Raw genomic sequence first — 12,554 nt, 5'->3', positions numbered from 1 at the left:
ACAAAATAGAGATATATGGCTCAGTAGAATAAGTGCTTGCCTGGCAAGCAGAAGGTCCTGAGTTCAATTGCAAAAAAAAAAGACATAATAGAGATATAAAGGAAAAAACAGCATTAGAAATGATACAAGATTTTACTAAACAAAGTAATAGGAATTCGACAATGATTGCTGCATTACATGATGGTATCTTCAAATTAGTTGTTCACATGACCAGATATAAAAGTGTAATATTCGCTTAAAAACAAAAACAAAAAGCAGTAACAAAGAAGTTATAATATATTCAAAAGAGGAAAAAACTTAGAGTAAAAAACAAATTAAGCTTCTTTCAAAAGACCAGCAGAACTCTACAATACAATTATCAAAATTATTTTACATATATACCCAAATGTATCTTTTTCCTGTCTTACATTTGTCCTTTTCTTCCTCCCAGTTTTTTCTTCTCATTGAACAATTTCTTTCCTTTTCACAATATCTGTTGTACCTTTTAGATTTTCATTGAGTGGAATATCTAGTCTTAGATTGTTGAGTATTCTCCATACTGATTTCTGTGGTGGTTGTACAAGATTAGTTTCCCACCAACAATGTAGAAGGGTTCCCCTTTCCTCTCAGACTCTCTTGCATTTGTTATTATTTGGTTTCTTGAAGATAGCCATTCTGGAATACAATGGAATCTCAGTGTTTTAATTTGCATATCTCTGATGGAAAGAGATAGTGAATTTTTTTTAAATGTATTTTCTGGCCATTTGTGAGTCATCTGATGCAGGATGTTACTTCCTGTGCAGTTGGGTTGTGTTCAGAAAGTCTTTGCTGATGGTTATGCCATTGAGTTTTACCTATTTTACATTCCAGTGGATTTAGTGTTTCTGTTTTCATAGTTGGATCTTTGGTCCATTTTTATTTTATTTAGTAGATGGTGAGAGATTTGAGAGTCTAGAATCAGTGTCCATTATGTATTTAGGCAGTTTTCCCAGCACCATTTGCTATAAGGAGACTATCTTCTATTCAGCCTATTTTTTTTCCTTTTTGTCAAAGATCTGATAGCTTAATGTGCCTAGGGTTGTTTCTGAATTCCTTATTCTGTTCCAGTGATTCACGTCTTGGTTTTTTTGGTGTGTGCCAGCATCATATTGTTTATATCACTGTATTATTCTGATGGGTTTTCCTTTAAATGTGATGTTTCTTTTCTCTAGTGGATTTTAGTATACTGTTCCTATGCTGAATTTCTGGGATCTTGATTATTGTGTATCTGGGTGTGTTTTTAATTGGGTTGATGCTACTTGGAGTTCTATATACTCTGGTTACCTGAATGTCAGATTGTTTCCTCGTATTTAGGAAGTTTTCTGCTATTACTTCTGCCCATATTCTTTTTATACCATTTGTATTGACTCCTCCTTTCTCTTACGTTGTTTATCTTTGCATCATCTTGCAGATGTTGAATTATTTTTTCCTGCATCCTAGTTGTTTTTAAGAGATCTTTTCTTACCTTTTCACTAACAGCAATGCTGTTTCCAAGGTCCTAAAGTCTATTTTCACTTTCATTCAAATGGTTTTGCCAGCATGTAATTGAAGTTTTAATTTCCTGTATGTCTCTTTGAATCTGCTTCATGCATTCTGTTTCTTTCCCATATTGCTCATTTAAGTATTCCATTATTTTTCTCTTCTCCTCTATTTTTTTTTATCAGTGTCTTCTTTAGATGCACTTAGTACTTCTTTAATTATAGTTATTGTTTCTTTTACTTCAGAAATTATTTCTGATCTGATTTCCTCTATAGCTTTCTGAAGTTGTTTCTTTACTTCAGACACTATTATTTCAGAGATTTCTGATGTGTGCTTTCCAATTCCTTCTGTGCTATTGTCTCCTGCATTTGTTCTGGGTGGGCCCAGGCCTGAGAATGCATTTTGTTCCTTCTCTTTGTCATTTTGTATAGTGCTGTCTTCTGACCTCTGATGTAGAGCTTTGGTGCAGTTTTTACTTTAGCACCACATCTGGATCTACCAAGTTCAAACTAGTCCAGATGGGTGTGGCTTGGGTCTGGCTGGTCTCATCCACTTTATCCTCTTGCAGCCCTTGGAAGGGAACCCGCTGTGCTACTCAGGCAAGATGTTTTGCTCCTGGATTAGCTGGGTAAGTCTTACCTCTAGCCCTGTGTATGGGGTTCTGCTGCAGGGTTCCATTTCTGGCCTATCTGGTGGCAGAAGTTCCACACACATGCCTGGCCTGAGAGCTGGATCGAATGAGGATCTGGCAGGCCCTCGGCAGTCCCACTCACACGCTGGGACTGGGCACTGGCCAGAATGAGGATCTGGCAGGCCCAGGGCTGCCCCACTCACATGCTGGGCTTAGGCGCTGGCTGGAATGAGGATCTGGCGGGACCCAGGCAGTCCCCCACACATGCCAAACCTGGGCGCTGGCGGAAATGAGGATCTGGTGTGCCCTGGGCTGCTATTTAATTATTAAATATGTGTGTGTGTGTGTGTGTGTGTGTGTGTGTGTGTGTGTGTTACTGCAAATCGAACTCGGGACCTTGAGCTTGCCAGGCAGGTATTGATACCACTGAGCTATCTCCCTGGCCCCTTCTATGTTAATGATCTTATTGCCTACACATAAACAAACATAAACATAGTTTGCATTCTTCTTTTTCTCTGTCTACCTCTTTTATTTCTTTTGCCTCTTTCTTCTGGCTAAGGTTTCAAGTACTGCATTAAATAGCAGTGGTGATAGTGTACAACTTTTCTTCTTCCTGAGTTGAGAGAAGTAGCTTTGTCCCACTTAATATGTTGATGGCAGGATGGTTTTATCAGATTGAGATACATATTTCTGAAAATATATTTTATTTTTTTCTCTTTTTATGACCAAGTAGTATTGATGTATATTTTCTTTATCCATTCATGCGTTGATGGACACTATGGTTATCCCCATTTGAAAAAAATGGATATGTTAGCTACTTTCTCTTAGTTCAATGAGAAGAAAATTTTGAACTAATAGTGTTTAGACAAGATATCATATTTGCATCTTGTACTATGAATAACTACTATGAAGACAGCAATATGCAGTGTATTAATTATTGTAACTGTTCTACTAACCTGTTTTTTTTTGGAGGCTTGAAATGCCTTTAGGGTATTTCTGGTTTGCAGTGACTGTCTGGGTTTGAACCACAGAAGCTTGAGCTTGAGGGCTTTGTTTAAGCAGGCATTTAAACAACTGAGCTACTGGGCAGGCCCCCTACTAACCTGTTTTGAAACTATCTCATTGCTACTTCTTTCTCAATAAAATTAATATAAAAAATAAAACAATAGGTATGTATTTTATTATCACAATACACAAGATACTAAGGGGAGTGGTAAAAGAATATATGGGTGTACTAGCATTTTGCAAACAATTTTCCTGTAAACTCAAAACAGCTTTAAAAACAAATTCTACGCTCTAAACAATATTTCCAGATACTTTTGTTGTACAGTCCTGCTATATAGCACCAACTCAAGCACACAGGATTTTCCTATAACTAACATATAGACTGTACGTCCTTTTGGATACATCAAATATTGCATGCTAATTTTAAATAATTTGCTTTATTGTGGAAAGTGACAAAGACACCAACTCTAGAGAAACAAGAACCCTGTGTACTTGAGTTGGTGCTGTACAGCAGGACTGCACAACAAAAGTATCTGGAAATATTGCTTAGAATGTAGAATTTGTTTTTAGAGCTGTTTTGAGTTTACAGGAAAATTGTGCAAAATGCTAGTGCACCCATATATTCTTTTACCACTCCCATTAACATCTTGTGTGTTGTGATACATTTGTTACAAATGAGCCAATATTTGTACATTATTCTAAAGTCCAAAGTTTACATTAGGATACATTCCTTGTGTTATGGATTGTGTATGTCTTCATAAATGCATACTGGCCTACAATCATGAAAACAGTATTACATCCAATAATTTCCCTGCTCCAAGAAGCCACTGTGAGTTTCTTTTTATTTATCCCGCTCTTTTCCCAAATCCTTCACATCCATGGATCTTTTTAGTCTTTCCATTGTTTTGCTCTTTCCAAATACTGTACAGTTTGACCCATACAGGGCAAAGACTGTCCAACTGGGTTTTTTTTTCAGTTAGAAACAAGTATTTGAGATCCTTTATGTCTTTTTATAGCTTATCAGTTCTTTTTACTTTGCATGGAGTAATATTTTATCATATGTATACACCATGGTTTGTATATTTACCTATTAAAATAGCTTGTTCTTATTTTTGGGTTATTGTGAACATGTTACATCAGAAGGCATAAAACTCAGTGATATTGTGATTATCCTGGCAAATTCAGAGTACTCTGAAAGTATAAACAATATGCAAGCCTAATGATTTTAGTTGAAAGAATGAAAAATAATTATAATAATTACTGTCTTCATATATAAAGATATAATCAATACAGAAAGATGTAAAATGGTATGTCAAAAATTAAAAATGTGTGGATGAACATATATAAGTGTAGAGTTTTTAAATTAGTATATTTTCTTTGTCTTCATGACTTATAACCATGATTATATTTATAATCGTGTTATGTTGCAATCTCTCCACAATGGCTTGTTTCAATGAAAAATGCTCTGTTAACTTGAACCTATTGATGTTATCTTAAATAAAAATGGACTAAATTCACTAGTTAAGAGACTAGTTAAAAGACTAGTTAAAAGTATCTGAATAGATTAAAAAATACCCCTTTCAGTTCTTAGCACATATGTAGATCCAAAATGAAGATATTGTAAATGTTCCATGCAAATAGAATCTAAAAGAGAGACGATATGGCTATATTTATAGCAGACAAATAGACTTTAAAGCAAAATCAGTAAAAAGGGACAATAAGGGACATTGTAAAATAGTAAAGGGTCAATCTAACAAGAAGAAATAACAGTTTTAACATCAGCGTGCCAATTATATAAGGCAGATATTAGTAGTACATTTTGTGGTTTTTGGTTTTTGAAACAGGCTTATCACTGTGTGGCTCAGGCTGACCTTGAACTGATGACGATCCTCCTGCCTCAGCCTCTTAAGTACTGGGATTACAGTGCACCCAGATAATATTGGAAATCTTTTGGAGAGCAATGTGCTTGGCATGGTGGTGCACACTTGCAACAAAGTAAATGATATTTTAACACCTTACTTTATGAAGTGGACAGATCATCCAGACAGAAAAATCAATAAAGAAATAGTAGAGTTCAATTGCATTCTAAACCAGAAGGATTTACCAGACATACACAGAACATTCTGTCCAACAACTGCAGAATGTACATTCCTTCCAACAGCATATGGAACATTCTCCAAAGGGTATATGACAAGGCAAAAATAAGCTTTAACATTTTTAAAAATTGAAGTTGTATTAAGTACGTATTCTGATCACAACTCAGTGAAAGTAGAGTTCAGTAAGAAAAACTAGAAACTATGAAAATAAATTAAAATTAAATAATTTACTTTCATATTTACATCAGGTTGAGATTAACTTAGTGTTTAGAATATCTATCATCAAGGCTATACATTCAGGGATCTTTTCTATAGTATGTTACTGGAATATCCATCATCTTAAACTATCATTTCTCTATGATGAGTACATTCAAATCCCCCTCTTCTATTTTTGAGATACATTATTCAGTATGGTTAATTATATTTACCTTACTGTGCTATAAAACACCAGAATTTATTTTTCCTGTCAAAAAATAACATATACTCACCCAGTGTTCAATATCTCCCCTTTTCTTATCATTCTCAGTCTCTCATACTACTATTCTCTTAACTTCCATCAAAGCGGAAACTATGCCTTATGTGTGCGCAAATATGTGCAAATATTGTCAACCTCCAAAATAATAAATTATAAAACAAAAACAGCTTACTCTTGAGTACCCAATAGATCAAGGAGGGAATCAAGAAAGAAATAAGATTTTATAAAACAAGTAAAAATGAAAATAATGTATTAAAAAAAAGCTATAGTAAGAGCATCACTAAGGGAAAAGTTGCAGCAGTTAAGGCCTACATGGACAAAAATGAAAAAAAAAAAACCTTAAATAAATAAACTACATCTGCATTTTAAAGAACTAGATAAACAAGAATAAACCAAATCCTAGATTAACAAAAGGAAAAACATCAGAGCAAACTAAATGAAACAGAAACAAAAAATATTAAAAAATCAATGAAATCAAGAGCTGATCATTTGAAAAGATGAACACAATTCAAAATGCCTTAGCTAGACTGAGAAAAGAGGAGGCTTGAATAAATCCAGTTAAAAAGGAAGCTATTATAATTGAAATCACAGAAATACAAAGAATCATTAGAGATTATTACAAACAACTGTGCACCAACAAATTTAGTAACTGAGAAGGAATGTAAAAATTTCTTCATGCACATCATTTACTGAAATTATGTAATGATAAATATGAATATTGAGTAAATAGAATAATCATAAATAAATAGAACAGAATTTAATGAATAAATCTGAACAGACTAAAAATGACTGACAAGATTGATAATACAATGAAAAGTTTAGCATCAAAGAAAAGCCCAGGACCAGAGGGCATCATTGCTGAATGCTAGCACATTTAAAGAACTAATCCTGTTTCTTTTTAAATGATTCCCAAACTTATGGAGAAGATAGTTCTTTCAGACTCATTTATGAGATCAGCATTACCCTGGTACAAAATGAGACATACAACAAGAAAGGCTGATATTAAAAATTTTTTTTCATAAATTTTATTTTTTAACCACTTACAATTTTATAAGCCAGCACCAAAATATTGTCCTCAATTTAACTGAAACACTGTTTCACAGTACATGATTATGAAATAAGATCATTTCAAATTAGTCTCAACATGTGGATATCTTTGATGAACATAGTTGCAAAAACCTTTGACAAAATACCAGTAAACTAAGAAGCACATGTAAAAGATTATCCATCATGATCCAGTGGGATTCATCACAGAGATGCAAGAATGGTTCAACATATGCTAATCAATAAATGTGATACACACCAACAGGATAAAAAACCATATTAAGCTTTTCAAATAGAAGAATATAACATGATCAGATTTGTGAGATTAAATAGACAGCTTCTTTGAAACAGCCTTGAGAAACTTGTGTGGCAGTTATCTTTTCATTTCATTGACTGAGAAACTGAGACATTGTATCCAAGGTCACAAGATCATAGGAGTGGAGGTATAAATGGAAATTTGTCTTCTGTTACAACAAGCTTAGTTCTGGTACTTCATAGTAACCAGTGTTTGCTTTTTTCATCAGTATTGGGGATTTATTCAACAGTACCTGGGGATACTGAGGCGCATGCCCAGCCCCCTTTTTAAAATTATGTTTTGAGATTGAGTTTCATTGAGTTGCCCAGACTGGTCTTGAGCTTGTGATCCTCCTGTCTCAGCCTCCCAAGGATTACATGCATTTAATACCACCTTGATTTAGGAGTCTTTTTTTTTTTTTTTTTGCGGAACCAGGGATTGAACTCAGGCTTGCGCTTGCCAGGGAAGCGCTTATTCCACTGAGTCATCTCCCCAGCCCCAGGAGTCTTGATAAGATAAAAAAAGCAAGTATTTGAGGAGGATATAAATGCCTGAGTGATAATTCTTCAGCTTACATAATCATCAATGATTAAGTATAGCTTCTTTCTAATTGGTACACAATTATTTTCTGGAAAATTAATGTACTGTGCTCTTCAGAAAAGTTATGCATAAATTTCAGAAACTCTTATTTCATAATACAAAATATTCCTTTAGTGGGATAGTACATAATGTTGAGTCTATTGAAAGTAAAAAATCTATGTACAGTAAACAGTTATCACCTACAAATGATGCCTTATTTAGGCAAATACCATGAGTAATTTTCTTTATTGTGCAAAGTCCTGTGAAGACATTTTCTAGGAGGAATGAATAAATGAGGAATTTCATCTAGGCACATTGGTCTTAAGTACATGTTCACAGCGTATTAACAATCACCTCTCATATGTTTATTTAGCTCATTCTCATTTAAATATTCCTTCCTATCTTATGAAATGTAAATAAACCAGATGCACAAGAATGCATATTATTTGATTGTAATTTTATAAAAGTCAAGCATAGGGAATTAATCTCTTATGTTACCTTTAGTGAGCCAGTGATTGGAAGAACAGTGGAAGATGGATTCTGAAGTCTGGATAATACTCTGTTCTTAGTCTGGATTCTGAGAACATGAATACGGCCATCTTGTAAAATGCATGTGTGAAGGCCAGGGAGACAGCTAAGTGGCGTAAATGCCTGCCTGGAAAGAATAAGGTCCTGAGTTCAATCCTTGGTCAAAACAAAACAAAACAAAACAAAACATAGAAACCAAAGCCCAAAACAAAACAAAACAAAAATAAACAAAAAAGCAAAACAAAATAAAAACTATGGGCAAAAAAAATTCATGTACGGATTTGTCCACTTTTCTGCTATGTATGCTATGAATTATAAAAGTATTCATCAGTCATAGCACAAACGTAGTCTAGTATCATTTGAAAAATAGGGTCTTTAAAATGAGACTATATCAACAATTTACCATTATAAAATATATTCTGGGATTAAAATATTCTACTTCCACATACTTGAATGCTTTACCAGTTTTGGAAGAAAAGTAGTATTAGTGTATGCGGTACAAGGACATTGTACATTTAAATTTGTCTTTCTTAAAGTCCTATGGATCAGAGTCTATACATTTTTCTTAGTCTTTTTTCCCATGAAAATTAAAAACATGTTTTTTGGGGGAATAACTTTCTATACTGCCAGTTAATAGTACTGTACTATTCCTACATATTACTGGTTTAACATATCTAAAATACTTTTGAAATTTCAAACAGTAAGTTTGTCACGCTATTAAGACATCTTTGTATTGTACAGAATTATTGTGACAACGAAGTTCCTGTTTTAATAATATTTATTCATTTTCATTACTCATTTATTACTTCAATATATAGAGTATGATTGGTAATATAATGTACAACACTGTTTAATGCTGTAAATTCTGAATAAGGATTATTGAAAAATCAGGATATATCTGAAAATATTTAAAATTTGCATTTTAGTTTTAGATTCCAATTGTTATTGAAAATCTGTTAGCTTTGAGTTTATCTATCTTTGAGTTTCCTCTTTTTGGGAGAGGAATTTGTATTCATATATTTTCACCTCCTTCCAATTTTATCCAAATATAAATACTGACTCTTTATTTGCATAGACGGTTGCATTGCACTAGGAACTACATCCATCTGCACTTATTCGTGTCTTTTATGCTGAGAGCTGTAAGCATCTTTATAAAGGACAAAGTGGTCCAGGCTCACCTGAGAATAGGAGAGCTGCAGTCCCTGATGGTTCAAGATGACCTGCAAAGCTCCTTTGGAGTGCCTTCGGTGGACAAATCACAATATGTAAGTGTTTTCCATTTTCTCTCAGTATAATTTTGATTACATTACAAATAAGTGAAATTTCACAGTCCATTAAACACTTCTTACTACATTTTAGTTTGTCTCTGTGCTACCTAAATTAAATGATTGATGCTTCCTTTCTCAGTTCTGTCCTCTCATGGTGTGTTGGTCAACTTTTGGTTGCCGTGATCAGTATTACAGATGAAAATCTTAGAGGAGAAAAGATTTATTTTGACTCATGGCATCAGCTTATGGTTGGCTGAATCCAAGGCAGGCACGTCATGGCAGACGGGTCTGGAGGTGCAAAGTGGCATACCTCACCGGGGGCCAAGAAGCAGGGAGAAAGGGAAAGAGCCAGAAAGAGAGGGAGGGATACCAGGGAGCAGGTACACCTTCAACGACAGACCCTCAGTGACACCTTCCAACTAGGCCATATCTCCTGGTAGTCAATCCAGCTCCAAGCTCATCAGTGAGTTAATGCATTTGGGAGGTCAGTGCCCTAATGATCTGGTTACCCCCCTAAGTCCCACCTCTGAACACGGGTGCATTGATAATCAATACGCAATTTTTGAGGGACACTTCACATTTAAGCCACTGAGTCCAATCATTCATTTTAACATAATCAAAAGTACTTGGGTTCTTTCCTGCAGACCATTCTAGAATGTATTTCAAAAAAGCATATGGTTGGAATGACATTTGAGGTATAGACCATTGTAAGTCTCATGGGTCACTGTTTCCTTTTCTTTGAGGAGAAATAAAACTAAACAAACAATGAAACTGAGTTTCAAAACAGGTTAGTAGGACAAAAGTTACCCCCCCCCAAAAAAGAACAAAACCAACAAATCTCAGTGGAGCTAGAGATTTGGCATTTAAGAGCCCATAACAGTTAGATCCTCTCTTGCACATTTAAAGTCCTCTTCTTATGTACAATCCTGTGTGTCCTAGTGGTACAAATTAAAGCCTTGCCTGTAACTTTTAAAAGAAAAAAAAATATCATTTTAACAATAGAATCAAATCCATAGTCTTAAATAAATGCTATTTTAAAATAACTTCATTCTTGTCTTTTACATTCTGAGTCATCTTTTGTGCAGGAGACATACTAAAGTAAACACAGGAAATAGAAGCACTGTTTTTTAGTTGGCATCCCATATGATTAAGAATTCTAATATAATGTAATTTTGGTTTATTTATAATAGATTTGGTGCAAGATTGCTGTTGTGATGTTTATTTATTTCCTGGCTACAAACTACTATTGGATCCTGGTGGAAGGTCTCTACCTGCATAATTTAATCTTTGTGTCTTTTTTTTCGGACACCAAATACCTATGGGGCTTCATCTGGATTGGATGGGGTAAGGCTCTTATATCTTCTTTTAAACTTGTCATATTCTTAGGCCAGATTCTTTGGAGGGTATTTTGAAGGGAATTTAAGATAGCGTATTTTTGCCCATGTACCTTTAGAATGGCTAAGCCCAGACCTTCTACCAGTATTCTGCTTTATCAATAATTTCTTCCTAAACGAGAATTTTTTGAATTTCTAAGCTATAATGATTCATCTTTGATTGGTATTGCTAGGTCGGATATTGAGAATTCTAGCAGGAAATTTGTAGGACTGTATTAATTTTATGTAACGAATACAAACTACAGGCTAATTATGGAGATTTATCCTATCTTTTAGATGGAGATCATTCAAGCTACTTTTGGCAGAGTATTTTTTTTTTTTTTTAGAAGAGCATTCAGCTTACATTTGAAAATATGCCACTATTGGAATAATTACTGAATTATACCCTCAACATAACTTGGAGAAAAGTATATTGTTTGTTAAAATTTAAACTCGTATAGTATAAGGTTTAGATCTTGACTAATCGGGAGATTAACAGTTGTAGATCTCAGTTGCTATTAATATTCTGATTTTGAGGTGCCTAACATAGGAAGAAAGATCATTAAAAGGGATCAAGACTAAATCTGAAGATTTTTTTCTTTCCCTCTAAATAGTAGTACTTTGCTGTTTTGCCTTTCCCAAAACATTGTTTTAACAGGTGACAATGGGAAGCAAGTTGTATGAAGTTTCCTGCCAGCTAACTAATGAATTTTGAAAGGATAGTCAAAGTAGTGTAACTATTTATTGTGAAATAATAATTGCTGTGAATAAGGTTTTATTTCAGGAGACAGCTCATTTTATTTAAAGCTGTCTCTTATTTTTCCAGATAACATAAGATAAAGTTTATTTTTATTAAAAAACAGAATTTCATAACCAAATAAAAGAATAACAATAGTTATTATACTGTATATTGTTATCTTTAGAGTAGTTAGAGGGTCAGCCAGATAGCTCAGCAGACTAACGTGCCTGTTTAGGCAGATGCAGGAACTGGGGTTTGAGCCTGGGTGTGCTGTGCTAACTGTGTCCCTAGGGTGCACTGAGACAGCGACTAGACTCCTCATGGTGACATGAGCTTGTAATCCCAGCACTTGGGAGGCTGAAAACAGGAGGAATACTATAAATCCAATCTATGTAGTGAGACCCTGTAGACCCTGTACAAATTCTATCTCTATCTCTGTCTCTATCTCTATATCTATCTATATTGGTAAGAGTACAAGACAAACTGAAAATATTCTCTTTTTTTCCTGTATTTTTTTTAGGGAAGAGTCTACAGGGTGTTCAGGGTCTCACTGCTAGATTACACTCGTAGTGACCCTCTTGTTTACAGCCTCCCAGTGAAAAGATTCTTAAAAGAAACATTAACACAAAACTTTATCATATTCATTAAATTTATTTATTAGTCCGTGTTTGCAGCACATAATGATCTTCCTTGTGGGAAGTTGATATTGAATATAACTCATCTTAATTCTTTTTTTTCTTCTCCCCCTCTTCTCCTTCCCACCTCCTGCTGTCTTTTAATCCTCTTCCCATCTGAGAAAGAACTATCTCCTACTTTCTGCCTTGCAGGACCTTTTGATAACATAATCCGTAGTAAATTCAATTTCATACTTGGTCTCAATGACATTATTTATTGGTTTCATTAAGGAAGGGAACTTGTTCTGAGTCCTATATTGCTCATTTGGGCCAAGTTGTTATAACTTTAAGCCGTCTTCTTCTTCTTCTTCTTCTTCTTCTTCTTCTTCTTCTTCTTCTTCTTCTTCTTC

The 12,554-nt window shown here is 34.4% G+C and overlaps 1 protein-coding gene across 1 annotated transcript in view; it reads left to right on the top strand.

The window, feature by feature from the left end:
- The window catches only part of Pth2r (parathyroid hormone 2 receptor), a 182,439-nt gene that overhangs the window by 113,278 nt on the left and 56,607 nt on the right, over nucleotides 1-12,554 (top strand). Inside the window, exons 8-9 of the mRNA XM_004626717.1 lie at nucleotides 9,226-9,415; nucleotides 10,609-10,762. Of these exons, the coding sequence (XP_004626774.1) occupies nucleotides 9,226-9,415; nucleotides 10,609-10,762 (344 nt within the window). The remainder of the gene's footprint in view (nucleotides 1-9,225; nucleotides 9,416-10,608; nucleotides 10,763-12,554) is intronic.

This window comes from Octodon degus, unplaced genomic scaffold (genome assembly GCF_000260255.1).
Source record: "Octodon degus isolate 3935 unplaced genomic scaffold, OctDeg1.0 scaffold00016, whole genome shotgun sequence".
Classification (NCBI taxonomy): domain Eukaryota; kingdom Metazoa; phylum Chordata; class Mammalia; order Rodentia; family Octodontidae; genus Octodon; species Octodon degus.
Note: the sequence above shows the minus strand (reverse complement) of the source record. Positions and strands in the feature narration are given on the sequence as shown.